Raw genomic sequence first — 12932 nt, 5'->3', positions numbered from 1 at the left:
CCTACCCCCCCCCCAAAAAAAACAAAAAAAACACATCTATCAAAAGACACACAAACCAGCAACTTGCACATCAGGCATCTACATTCTTACCAGATGTCAGATGCAAGACAGAGCTTAAAAAGCTATGTTAGAGGGTTTGAGTTTCATGGAGACTTGACACATGGAAGTTTCTCGACTTGGCTATGATGTAGCACAGCTGAAAAGTAGTGTCATTTCACCTCAAGTTAGCTTTTCATCCAATAGCTAGAAAGTGCAGCTTGGAGAGGGGCCAGGTACCACATCAGATATTATTAAAAGGACATGTGTGATGTTACTCTACAGGTTTCGCCTTCAGACATATACCAGTTTATTTTGGAGCTTGTTTGGATTCTCCTCTAGTGAGGACTGAAGTGAAACAATATCAGTCTGAACAGTTTTAGGCATAGGTGACAAGGCATTGAAGTAAATGCTAAGATGGTCTCCCAGTTCCCATAGCATCAAGAAGCTGGGTTTCCTTTTTGAAGGTATTAAAATCACCAAGCAAGATTAAGTGTCTAGTACAGTTTTTATTGCCAGATTTTAGTTTGCTGGATAGATCCAGCCCAATTTCAGTTGTCATACAACTGACAAATTGCTTATCCTTGGAAGAGCAGGGCACAAAAAGCTCATCATAGGTGTTACTAGTAACATACCACAGATTTCTTCATCTGAAGAATCTCCACAGTTGTTGATGCCATTGCACTTCCAGTCCTCCATGATGCACACTTTGTTCTTACATTGCCATTGTCCTGGCAGACAGTGGCTCTTGGGACAATCCGCTTCATCTGAGCCATCTTCACAGTCTTCATGGAGGTCACAGACTTCCCAAGTATCAATGCAGTGAGAAGTTCCCTGACAACGAATTTTCTTCTCTCCACATACTGTGGCAAAATAAACGTGCATTATAGGAACAGTCTGTAGACTAAAAGGTAAAGCCTAAAGGAGTGAGTGTTATAGGCTTGTCTGATGCAGGGTTCTCTTTGGTCATGAGCGCCACTTCCTGAGCACTACCCAGTCAGAAAGAACCCTTCACTTGAGCCTACCTTGATACAACTAAGCCCAATTAGCCCTTTTAAAAAAGCTATTACAGACTACCTTTGAAAGGCACTTAAGTGTTCACATCTAGCTACTAAGTGTCCAAGCCATACAGGGTAATTTAACCACCCAACTCTTACTTGAACAGCATCCCATTTATAGGGAAAGGGGGGGAAAAAAAAATTAGGTGTAGTCTAACTGGTACATGTTAATTTAGTGTGTGCATGTTCAAATGACTGTGGTAAGCCATGTTTACTTAGGAATAAAGTGGGGAAAAAAAAATTGTCACTAGGTAGTTTCAGAGAATCAATGCATTCAAAGAACCTATCTGGGCTATGTGAAGTCCAGTTTGGAGTTGGCCATTTCTGCTGTAGGCTGCAGGACAGAGAAGCATCCAACTTGGCTGGCAAGCCATGGCCTAGGTGTCAAATCAAAGTTACTTGCCTCAGCATGCATCTATTCCTTCTCCTGAAACCAACTTCAGTTCTTAAGCGCAATATATTGTCAAGGCTTATGAGACAGTGCTGGTACCATCTGAAGCTGCTGCTGCACACACTCCCATAAAGTGATGGGATCTTCCATCAGTTGGCGTTCTGACAGAAGATCTGTCATGGTGGGTATGGAAGATCCATGCACAATATGCCATGTCTTTTGTCCAGGAAGTCAACTTAGAATTTATAGAACACAAAGAAATAGGCAGAGAACTGGACTCCCAGTATCTCAGCTTCTGTCATTGAATACCAGGGCTGTTCCTAATCTCAACTGAGTGCATGATCCACAATAGTAGTTTATTTAGTTGAACTACTAGATTTCTCATCTGTAGCGCATGCAATTGGTCAGCCTATCGTTAGGTTAGCCAGTAGAGTACTTGGGTACACATCTCTAGAGATATTCTGCTTCTAGATAGTTGGGGGTTTTTGGAATTAGCTTGATATCTTACATACCACAGTTTCTCTCATCCGAGCCATCCATGCAATCACTGACACCATCACAGAGCCAGCTACTAGAAATGCATCTTCCATTGTCACATTGCCATGCATTTGGGTCACCATGACATGCCACTTCTGCAAAAACAGCAAGAAAAGATAGAAGTTAAGTTGTCACAGCTGTTAGTAATACACAAGCTATTACTGCTACTTCAGTGTAGTGTTGGTATCCTTTGGATAAGAATGGTTCTGCTAGAAGGCAACCAATTCATTTACTTACAAGACCACCACTAGTAGCAGTTTAATGCTATGATCTAGTTGCCCAGCTACAAGATTGGCTTGAGCAAGGAGAGGTAATAGAAGCTTTAAAACAGCAAGTTTGTTTTTCCAGTGTTTACTTCACTTTATAAGGAAAGGTTAAATGGCATAGAAAAGCACAAGTCAAGTAGTAACTAGTACTTATCAAAAAAAAAGTGCTCAAGTTCTATATTTTTTGAAGCTGTTCACTAATCTAAAAGTCAGTTTGTTTAGGGGAATTCCTGACCTCAGATTTATGGATTCCCATTATTGCTGCAGTAAGACTTTTTGGCTGCAGTAGCCATCCTGCTCTGCAAATGGCAGCTACATCCTAGGTCTTAAAAAGCCAGATAAGCAGCTTCTGTGGAAGGTGGAACTGCACTTAAGTCTTTGCTTCACTGCAACCTAAGTCCCATTTGTTCTCCTAAAAAGCAAGCTAGCATCCAAGACCAAACAAGATTGCCAAAAGCTGTGTTCTATAGATCTTCCTCCATCTCAGCTCTATTACAGTGGGTGCCAGAGGCTAGAGTCACTTTAGTGGGTTTTAAAACACACCACACACAATCCTAGTTAAGATGTAGGCAATAGGGGATAAAATTCTTTCTACCTGCAGTATTCTGTAAAACCAAGGCTTGAAGTTGTCAAGAAGCTTCAAGCTCTGGGTTTGCTTAGTTTCTCTAAGAAGTCCCATCATCCTCCAGGTTTTTGCCAGTTAAAAACAAAAAAAACTTCCCTTCAGAAGTACAGCTAGAAGCCAGCAAAGCTGCTATGGGGGTTATGTACAGCAGATCTGTTTTAGTGGGAAGTAATTAGATGACAGCATGCATTTGTTTCTCCAGCTAGCTGCTTGTTCTCCTACCTGAAGGAGTGAATAGCATTTCCCCCACCCCAAGAAAGAGACCTTGTTAAATTAAAAAAAAAAGGGGGGGGGGGGAAAGAGAAGAGAAGAGTGGAGGCAGGGAAGAGAGGTTGGCACATGCTACTGTAGATACATTAGTGTAGATAGGTATTTGTTCTCCATATTGGAGTGGGCATTTAGGATTCAGTTCTGTCAGCAGTCCCAAAAAAAAGATTTTTATAGAGCACTTCCATAGAATAAAGGGATATTAGAACTTGTGTTGCAAGCAAGCCAGAAGCTTCGTTGTCAGGTAATCCTGAAGCAACAGCCAGGTTCCTGGTCCTGCCTTCTCCCTCTTTCAGCCATACCACCCTGAAGAAAGAAGGCCATTGAAAAAAAAAAAAAAAAGTTTACTTATAGGAGCAAGCCACTCAAGTAGACAGAGAACTTACCACAATCTTCATCAATCCCATTAGTGCAATCATGTTCCCCATTACATAGCCATGTTAGAGGAATACACTTTTCTCCACATGCAGCCTGCTGTGCAGCACCACAAGCTTGCTCATCTGCCAATGAAGGAGGCAAAAGTTAAAGGCTGCATCACCAAGTGTGAACACCTGCCAGGCAAGTGCTTGCTTTGGCCAGTACCATTATTGCTGGATCACCTAAGTGAATCAGGCTTGGTCACACTTGCTTTCCAGATAGTCTCCATTCTGGAATGCCACCAGTATGGTAAATTTTTAATGACAACAACATGAGGTAGCAAGGATCATGGCAGGGAAGGACTGATAACTCTGCCTGATACTAACCCTTTGTTCCTGCAGGGGAATTCAGTGCTTTTGATTACAGGATGTCCTTCCCCCCCACCCCACCCTTCTCTTTGGTGCAGTGGCAGGTACACCACATGCATTCTATAAAAGAACAAGCCTCACATTTGAAGTGCAGGTATAGCACAAATCATTGTTTTCTACACAAAGCCATTAGAAGTCTCCATTGCCTTATGAGCATCTTATTTGGTCACAATGAGGGAAGGGAATTAGGCTAGACCAACTGCTTTTCACACTCCTGTATGCAATCAGAAGTCACAAAGCCACTCCAGTTTGTTATATGCTTAAATCACTCCTAGTAGGTAGACTTTGAAGCTAGAGAGAGTTCTAGAATATGTCACACTAGCAATCAGTATATGCTCAGAAGCCAAGCATATGCCCAATTACTTCTTGATCGAAACCAGAGGTTGTTGAACTCCGAATGAATGGCAGAGTCCCACATTTATACCAATTCCATGTTAACACCAAGTAATGGAGGTTCAATGTGCACAAACACAATGCTAGGGCATTACTGGAAGTTAAGGCCCATGCTAGTTTTTCCCCATCAAGAAGAGCCCCCATACTCACCCGATTCCATTACATTTGAACTTTGTATACTGTGTGCTCCAGGATGGTAGAGAGGTCTGAGGCTCTGGTGGGTGTCTCCAGTTCCAAGTTACTAGTGATCAAGCAGAGCTTTGGCAACTGCTAGACCATTGCACCCTGGTCAGTAGGAGAGTCATCAATGAGCTGCCTATGGTTACTGATCAGACATACAGCAAGGCAGTGTTATGGAAAAACAGCTACTTCTGGTCAGTAGTTTGTTACAGCCAACAGCTGTGGCTGATTTGGCTCAAGTATTGGACAGCCTGCATGAACATGGCTTCTCAAATCCATATTACTGGTTTCAGCACTCACCCAGCAAGGGCAACTACTGCAGCACAGTCCAACTTGGTCTTCCCCTGGGGACTGACTGAAGGTGTGTAATGAGACTGATGGGACACCCAAATTCAGGTCTTTACTCTTTAAGAAGAAGCTTCTCTTGACTTTCCTGTACCAAGACAAGTTACCTAGCTGCACCAATACCTCATTAAGCAGCAGAGAACAGCATGCCCACCTTCAGCTACAGTTTTCCCAGAACAGGTGCCTGGGAGTTAGTAATACTTGCCTTGCAGTTGCATAACACTAGGCACTATAGACCCATTAAAATAGGGCTGGAAGCAACCTCAGGTAGTCATCTAGTTCAACCCCTGCACACAAGTACTTACCTAACCTGCTCTTCAACTGGTCTTTCAAAAGAGGTTCCACCACCTCTCTGGCTAGCTTGTTACAGTGCCCAACTAACCACTTAAAGAAGAAGCTCTTACAGACATCCAACCCAAAGTTTCCTTACTGCAGTTACTCCTTGTTCTGCACCCTGCACCCACATAGTAGTCCATCACCAGCTTTAAGTCATAGTAAAAGCCAAACACAGCAAAACTGGCATGAGTGACCCCCCCAAGGCACTTTTGACTGAGAGGGCATCTGAGGATTTTCTACTTCAAAAAAATTGAGGCCATCAAGCTAAGCAGGTATCTAGCTTGACATGATCAGCCCCAGAAGGCTTCATGCAGGAGGCCCTACACAGGCTAACTATGCTGCATGGGCACACCAGTGCCCAGCCAGCCACCACTGGTGCCTTTCAAAGCCCACCTCAGTGAGGCTCCCACACTTAACAGGCATCCGGCAGCTTGGCGTGACTAAAGAGAGCTTGAGGGCAAGACCTGTTGCTCCCCTGCCTGGGGTAGGGAGAGGGACCGCTCCCCCGGGACGGAGCCTGAGGAGAAGGGCGGGAGCCCTCGCCCCGCTACCTCCCGCACCCAGCGCCAGGGCAGGACCCGCCCCGGAGCCCGCGCAGCCCAGCCCCGCTCACCCGCGCTGGGCAGAAGGCGGCCCCAGGCACGAGCCGCCGCCAGGAGCAGGAGCAGCAGGAGCCGCGGCCGGAGCGCGGGGCGCCCCATGGTGCGGGAGCGGCGCGGCAGCGCGTGGCGCAGGCGGGGTCAGCAGCCGGGAGCGGGACGGCGGCGGCGGTGGAGCAGACGGAGGAAGCGCTAGCGAAAAGGGACCCGGGGAGGGCTTATATCCCCGCCCGCGGGCCCCCATTGGGCGGCGGCCGGGAGCAGAGGGGAGTCAATCAGGCGGGCTGCGGGGGTGTTGGGGCCTCTGCCCCTGTCCGGCCTGGCTGCAGCTGTGGCTGGAGCCGGCGCTGCGCACGTCTGGCGCGCCGCTGTGCCGGGGCTCAGTCCTGCCCGGGCCGCCCCTGGGGGCTCCCCCGCTGCGCTAGGGGCGCCCGGACACCGGCCATACCATCCCAGCCCTGGCCAGCCCCTCCTGCGGCAAAGGCGCCTAGGAGGGCACTGAAGGAATGAAGCGCTTCCTCCCCGAATGATGCTCAGAGAAAGACAGCTCCTGCATTCTTAATGCTTGGTGTCCGGAGCCCTGCCGCCACGATGTCCTGCAGGGCACCTGCTCCCGTTGCCATGCCAGATCCTCCACACCTAATGCCCAGAAAGGATGGATAGCCAGAGCCAATACTCGCTCGAGGGCCCTCTGATGGGCCTAAGATAGAAGTTAGGTACTTGTGTCCAGACTTGCACTCATACAACCCATTCTGCTGCTGCAAGCTGCAGGTGCCTCAGTCTCATAGGGGCCTCCTAACATTGGCAATGCATAGGGTTGCACGTGGGTGCATGTGTACCCGCTGAGTGTGGCAATGCACCCCTTGCAAAAAGGTGCTGCCAACACTGCCACCAGCGCCTGCGGGCTGTCGCTGCTTGCCACCACCCCCTTGCCGCCAACACCACCAGCGGCATCTGTGGGCGGTCTATGATTGCCACTGCTAGCAGCCTCTGCAGATGGTTGCCAACTGCCCGTCAGCACTCGCCACTGCCCCCGCTCCCACCGCCGACACCACCGTGACTGCCTGTGGCAGCTCCCTGCTTGCCACTGCCATGCTCCTGCTGCCAACAGCACTGCTGCTACCTGCAGGAGCTCACCCAGCCCCCCCCCCCCCCCCGCCTACGGGGGGGACACACGACGTTCATGCGCTCCTCCTGTGACTTGTTCCCCTGGCCCGCAGTGTTCTGCTTTTGCACATGCTGGGTTTCACTCCAGTCTGGCCAGAATGGCTCCACATACCACATACAGTATTCAGGGCTGGGGGCAGGGCACCCCACATGCAGCATGTGGGTCCAGTCTGAGACTGGACCATTTGAGCATCCAGCCAGCCATGGTGACTGTGGGTCTTGGACTGGACCCACATGCTGCATGCGGTGAGTGCTGACCCCAGCCCTGAAATGACAGGGCTCTATGGGCCACATCTAGTCCACAGGCCATATCTTTGGCACCCCTGCATTAGAAGATTTAGAAACATCTGCTAGGCTTGACAGAAATATGCTACAGTTGTACAGTGCCATTGGTTTTCTGAAAACGTGCAGCTAAGGAGGAAATGGTCATGGCTCAGAATCTTAAAATCCTAACTATTTTGGATACAGGATGAGTATGCACAGTCAATTACACCTGTGCAGACCAGCAGACCCATCCATTCCTCTCCACATTTATTTTCTGGCTATTTTCTGTTTTAGTAACCCTGGTGGACAGTCTTCTTCTTCAGCAGTTCTTCACAGTCCAGGATGATTGTCTTCCATGATTCTCCTATCTGTGTGTCCAAAGATGGCTGATGAGCCCAGGATCAACAGACTCTACTGCAGCTCGGCCATATTATTCTGTGTGGGGTGGGTGGAGCTGGATTCTTGATTTGGTCCATAACATGCTGTTTCTGCTGCTCCCACTTTTTCACCTCCTCTTGTCATGAAGTTTCAAAATACTGAGATCCCTGCAGCAGGCTTTTCCTCCATTTGGGGTTGTCCTGGACAATTGTCTCCCATGAGGTGACATCCATGTGCATTTTTTTAAGCTGGCCTTGAGGATGTCCCTAAAGAGCTTTCTTTGCCCTCCTCTTGCCATCTGGGCTGAGCTCAGAGAATAAAACTTGCTTTGGGAGTCTGGAGTTGGACATCCAGATGACATGGCTGGTCTAGTGAAGTTGATGCTCATAGATTCATAGATAGTAAGGCTGGAAGGGACCAGCGAAGATCATCGGGTCCAGCCCCCTGCACCAAGCAGGAAAGACAGCTGGGTCAGGTTACTGTCCGGTCTCCTCTTGATGATTTCCAGGGTAGACGATTGCACCACCTTTGGAGGGAGTTTATTCCACAGTCCAGACATCTTAGTTGTGAAGTAGTTTTTCCTAATGTTGAGCCTGAAATGGTCTTCCAAGAGTTTGTGACCATTACTCCTAGTTTTCCCTAAGGGTGGCCTGGTGAACAGTTGTTCACCAAGCCCTTGATGTATGCCTCTGATGTAGCAGTAAGCTGCCACCAAGTCCCCTCTCAGCCTTCTTTTTTTCAGGCTGAAGAGTCCCAGATCCCTCAGCCTTTCCTTGTATGGCTTGCTGTGCAAGTCTCTGATGGTGGACTCTCTCAAGCTTTACCATATCCTTGGTAAACTGCAGGGCCCAGAACTGGACACAGTACTCTGGCTGTGGTCTCACCAATGCCAAGTAGAGTGGGAGAATCACTTCTTTTTCTGGAGATGCATCGATTGATGCAAGCCAGAGTATTGTTAGCCTTGCTGGCTACACAGCATCGCACTGCCAACTCGTGTTCATACTGTTGTCTATTATTACCCCCAGGTCCCTTTCACTCATAATGCTGGTCAGGTTGGCATTGCCAAGCCTCTCGGTGTGCAGGGGATTGTTTGTCCCTAGGTAGAGCACTTTACATTTCTCAGCGTTGAACTTAATCTGGTTCTGGTCCACCCACCTTGCAAGCCTGTCTAGGTCTGCCTGTATCTGCAGTCTATCTTCAAGCGTGACCACATTTCCCCATAACTTGGTATCATCTGCTAACTTGGCCAGTGGGCTCTTCACCCCCACATCTAAATCATTGATGAAGATGTTGAATAGCACTGCACCAAGCGCTGACCCCTGTGGGACACCCCTTGCCATTTCCCACCAAGATGACACAGATCCGTTCATTAGAACTCTCTGGGTCCTGCCCTGCAACCAGTTTCCTACTCACCTGACTGTCTCGCAGTTAAGGTCACAGTCTCCAATTTTCTCGTGAGTACATCATGGGAGACCAGATAGAAAGCTTTTTGGATGTCAAGGTATATACTACCAACCTCCTCTCTGTTATCCAAGTGGTAAGTCACCTGATTGTAAAAGGAGACAAGGTCGGTAAGACCAGACCTTTCCACAATGAAGCCATGCTGGCTGTCATTCAGAGTCCTACCTTCTACAAGCCTATCACACATAGACTCCTTAATGAATTTTTCCAGGATTTTCCCTGGGATAAAAGTTAGGCTAACTGGCCTATAGTTACCTGGGTCCTCCTTCCTCCCCTTCTTGAAGATGGGCATAACATTGTCCTTCTTCCAGTCCTTGGGGGCCTCCCCGTAGTGCCATGAGTTTTGAAAGAGATTCGCCAGAGGTTTTGCAACAACATCACCCAGCTCCTTCAGCACTCTCAGATGAAGTTCATCCTCTCCTGCTGACTTACATACATGCAATTTCTTTAATTGATCACACATGTGTTCTACAGCAATACAGTAAAAGCCTCGTTATCCCGCACTTCATTAACCGGCATGCTCTATTAACCAGCATGCCGGTTGACACCGGTCGACGCAGCAAAAGCAAAAGCAAAACCAAAAGTGGAAATTCTGGTTTCGCCGAGTCCCACTTCAGGCCACAGCCCATGGCAAAGCAGCCTGCGCTGGGTAAAGCAGCCTGCATGGAGCCCCCCTCCCTGTCCTCTGGCACAGTGACACCAGGGAAAGGGCAGGAGGAGCGACGCAGTTAATCTGAGATGTGGACGCCCCAGATGCAGTGGGAGGGGCATCTTTGTTCAACCAGGCAAATTTGGTTATCTGGTACCTCCTATTCCCCTTGGGTGCCGGATAACAGAGCTTCTGCTACAATAGGAAGGCTGTCATTTACACCTTGCTCATTCTCTACCCTAGCTGGCATGCTTTTCCCCTTGGCCTGGTGAAAGACTGAAGCAAAGTAGTCATTCAGGAGTTCAATTTTCTCTTGAGTGCTGGTGACTAGCAGTCCTGAGTTGTTGAGCAATGACCCCACACTCCCAATCATTTTCCTCCCACTCCTTACATACCTAAAGGACTTCTTGTTGCCCTTGATTCCCGTTGCTAATTTTAGTTCAGTCACTGCCTTAGCTTTTCTGATCTGATTTCTACAAGTATGGGCCATTGCTATATAGTCCTCCTTGGGGGCTGTCCCTAGCTTCCATTGATTGTACGCCTCTTCTTCTTTCTTAAGAGGACCGTGATTTCCCTGTTTAGCCAAGAGGGCTTTCCAGACCTTATGCTACCTTTCCTCTGCATGGGAATGGCCTTCCTTTGCACTTCTAGGATCATGTCCTTTAGGAATGACCACTCTTTATGCACTCCTTTCACCTTCAGTCCCTTGTCCCTCAGCACATTCCCTACTAGTGACCTGAGCTTGTTGAAGTTTGCATTTTTGAAGTCCAAAACTTCAAGCCTGCTATCCGATTTGTCTGCCTTGCAATGGACCATGAATATAATGGTTTCATGGTCACTATCACGCAGGCTGCCCTGTATGTTTAAGTCAGTCACCAGATGGTTTCCTTTGGCCAGGACCAAGTCTAGAAGAACATTTCCTCTGGTTGGAATGTACACCTCCTGAATCAGAAAAGCTCTTAATGGAGGTCGGGAAGGAACGCAACCGATCCAACTTCACCAAGAGTTGATGTTGGATGATCATCACCTCAATACTCATGCTGTTTGCTTGCAGGAGAATGCTAACGTTGGTGTGTTTAGGATTTGCAGGATCTTCCGCAGGCAGCATTGATGATACTTCTCCAACAATTGTAGATGTCTCTAGTATGTTGTTTATGTCTCAGCTCCTCGTAGTGAGGTGGGGATCATGACTGATAGGGCTGTGCAAAGCTTTGGATCATGATTTGGATTCGGAGATAATTTGGATAATTTGGAGGCTGAATCTATGAATCCAAATTGAATTGCTGGAAGCTTTAGGCTTACCAAATCGATTTGGAGCTTCTGAATTGATTTGGAAAAGATTCGGAAAATATTCGTAGATTCAGTATAATGGGGAATCAATGAAAAATCTATAACTTTGATGCCTTTTGGCTGATTTAGATTGAAACTTGTAAGGGTGGTAGCCTCTGCTGAGAGCATGATATGTGCCACATTTCAAGGTGATAAGTTCAGGGGTTTCTGGGAAACTGCACCTCAAAGTCCTGAAAGCAAAACTCGTGTCACGTGTGTGTGTTAAGCCACAGTGGGGTGAAAACTGAACAGATGGTAGCCCCTGTGGAGGCCACAAAGTCTGCCAAGTTTCAAGGACATAGATGCAGGGGTTGGGCAAAACTGCACCCCAAGTTCTTGAAAGCAAAACTCATATCACAGGTACATGTTATACCACAGTAGGGTAAAAACTGCAGGGGTGGTCACCCCTGATGAGGCCACAAAGCCTGCCAAGTTTCAAGGAGCTAGGTGGAGGGGTTTCTGGGAAACTGCACCTCAAACTGCTCACAAGCAAAATTCATGACATAGGTGACACTGTGTGTGTTAAGGCACAGTGGGGTGAAAACTGCAGGGGTAGTGGCCCCTGCTGAGGCCACAAAGCCTGCCAAGTTTCAAGGAGATAAGTGCATGGGTTTGGGGGGAACTGCACCTCAAGCTGTGGACAAGCAAAACTTGTGACATGGGTGACACTGTGTGTGTTAAGGCACAGAAGGGTGAAAGCTGCAGGGATGGTAGCCCCTGCTGTGGCCACAAAGCCTGCCAGCTGTCAAGGAAATAGGTGCAGGGGCTTCTGGGCTCTGGGGCCCTGCACCCCTAGCTGCAGACAGACAAAGCTCATGACATGGGTGCTTATGCAACTGACTGTTTCTGTCTTACTACCCTCCTAGTGAGGACCTTGCTGCAACTTGAGACCATTGCTCCTTGTTTTGTTGTGTCCAGTTACTCAAAGGGCCAGGGTGAGTGCCTCAAACAGCAGTAGGCAGAGCTGTCCCTTGGGTAGGGCGAATCGGGGTGACTGCCCTGGGCCCTATGCTTTGTGGGGACCTGTGGAGCTGGATGGAGTGGCCGTGGCCCATCCCATGGGCCACCTGGAGCTGGTGGTTCAGCCCCATGCTGTGGAAGAGGCATCTGGTTGCTCACACCCTCCCCCCTGGTTTTGCATCCACTAAAGAGCAGCTCATCCAGGGTGCACAGGATCTGCTTGGCCCCAGGCACCAATTTTCATTGCTATGGCACTGCCGTGCCCTGCCTTTGTGGGGGTCCCATGGCTCCACACAGAGTTAAAGGGGCCCCACACAGTGTTAAAGGGGTCGCACACAGGCTGATTTGCTCCGGACCTTGCACCCTGCTAGGGTCAGCTCTGGCAGTAAGCCAGGAAAGTTTGGGGCAAATTGTATATGTGCAGGACAATGTAGTGCTACCATTCCGTGCCTGTGGTACAGATCCAGAAGAAATGGGCTGTACAGAGTAGGAGGTTCTGTCATGAAATACACCAGCAACTGAGTCCATTTCTCCACCTCCATGTGGTGCTGCCTGTTCTGCCTTTAACTGCAGGTTGCTGCCTCTATCTTCTCTGTGAAAAAAGCCAACTCTGAAGGACTTGGCACCTTTTCTTTGTAACCAAAAAAAGTCAAAACCCGCTAGGCTAGTCCCAGCGGGATCTATACCTTCAGCACAGAAGCATGCCTCATAAGTTTATCCACGAAACAAATTTCCTAGTCCTAGATCATTTCTATTCATGGTTCCCAAGGTTGGCAGGCAAAATCATTCTCCATTACCCTCTAACACTGAGCACAGATGGATGCTGGACAAGGTGCCACTGTGACAAGGAACTAGGTAGCTGCGTTGTGCCTTGTGACCAGTTATGGTGTTATTGTGGATGATGGG

General features: G+C 48.4%; 1 protein-coding gene across 1 annotated transcript in view; it reads right to left on the bottom strand.

The window, feature by feature from the left end:
• The window catches only part of LOC149871030 (low-density lipoprotein receptor-related protein 2-like), a 30448-nt gene extending 24477 nt beyond the window's left edge, over nucleotides 1-5971 (bottom strand). Inside the window, exons 1-4 of the mRNA XM_090034543.1 lie at nucleotides 5833-5971; nucleotides 3567-3680; nucleotides 1998-2117; nucleotides 672-899 (exon numbers count right to left, since the gene is read on the bottom strand). Coding sequence (XP_089890669.1) covers nucleotides 672-899; nucleotides 1998-2117; nucleotides 3567-3680; nucleotides 5833-5920 — 550 coding nt within the window. The 5' untranslated portion in view covers nucleotides 5921-5971. The remainder of the gene's footprint in view (nucleotides 1-671; nucleotides 900-1997; nucleotides 2118-3566; nucleotides 3681-5832) is intronic.
• Nucleotides 5972-12932: the final 6961 nt, after the last annotated feature.

Source organism: Crocodylus siamensis, chromosome 2 (assembly GCF_052110815.1).
Source record: "Crocodylus siamensis isolate JL-2025a chromosome 2, ASM5211081v1, whole genome shotgun sequence".
Lineage (NCBI taxonomy): Eukaryota > Metazoa > Chordata > Crocodylia > Crocodylidae > Crocodylus > Crocodylus siamensis.
This window is presented reverse-complemented; position numbering and strand designations above follow the sequence as displayed.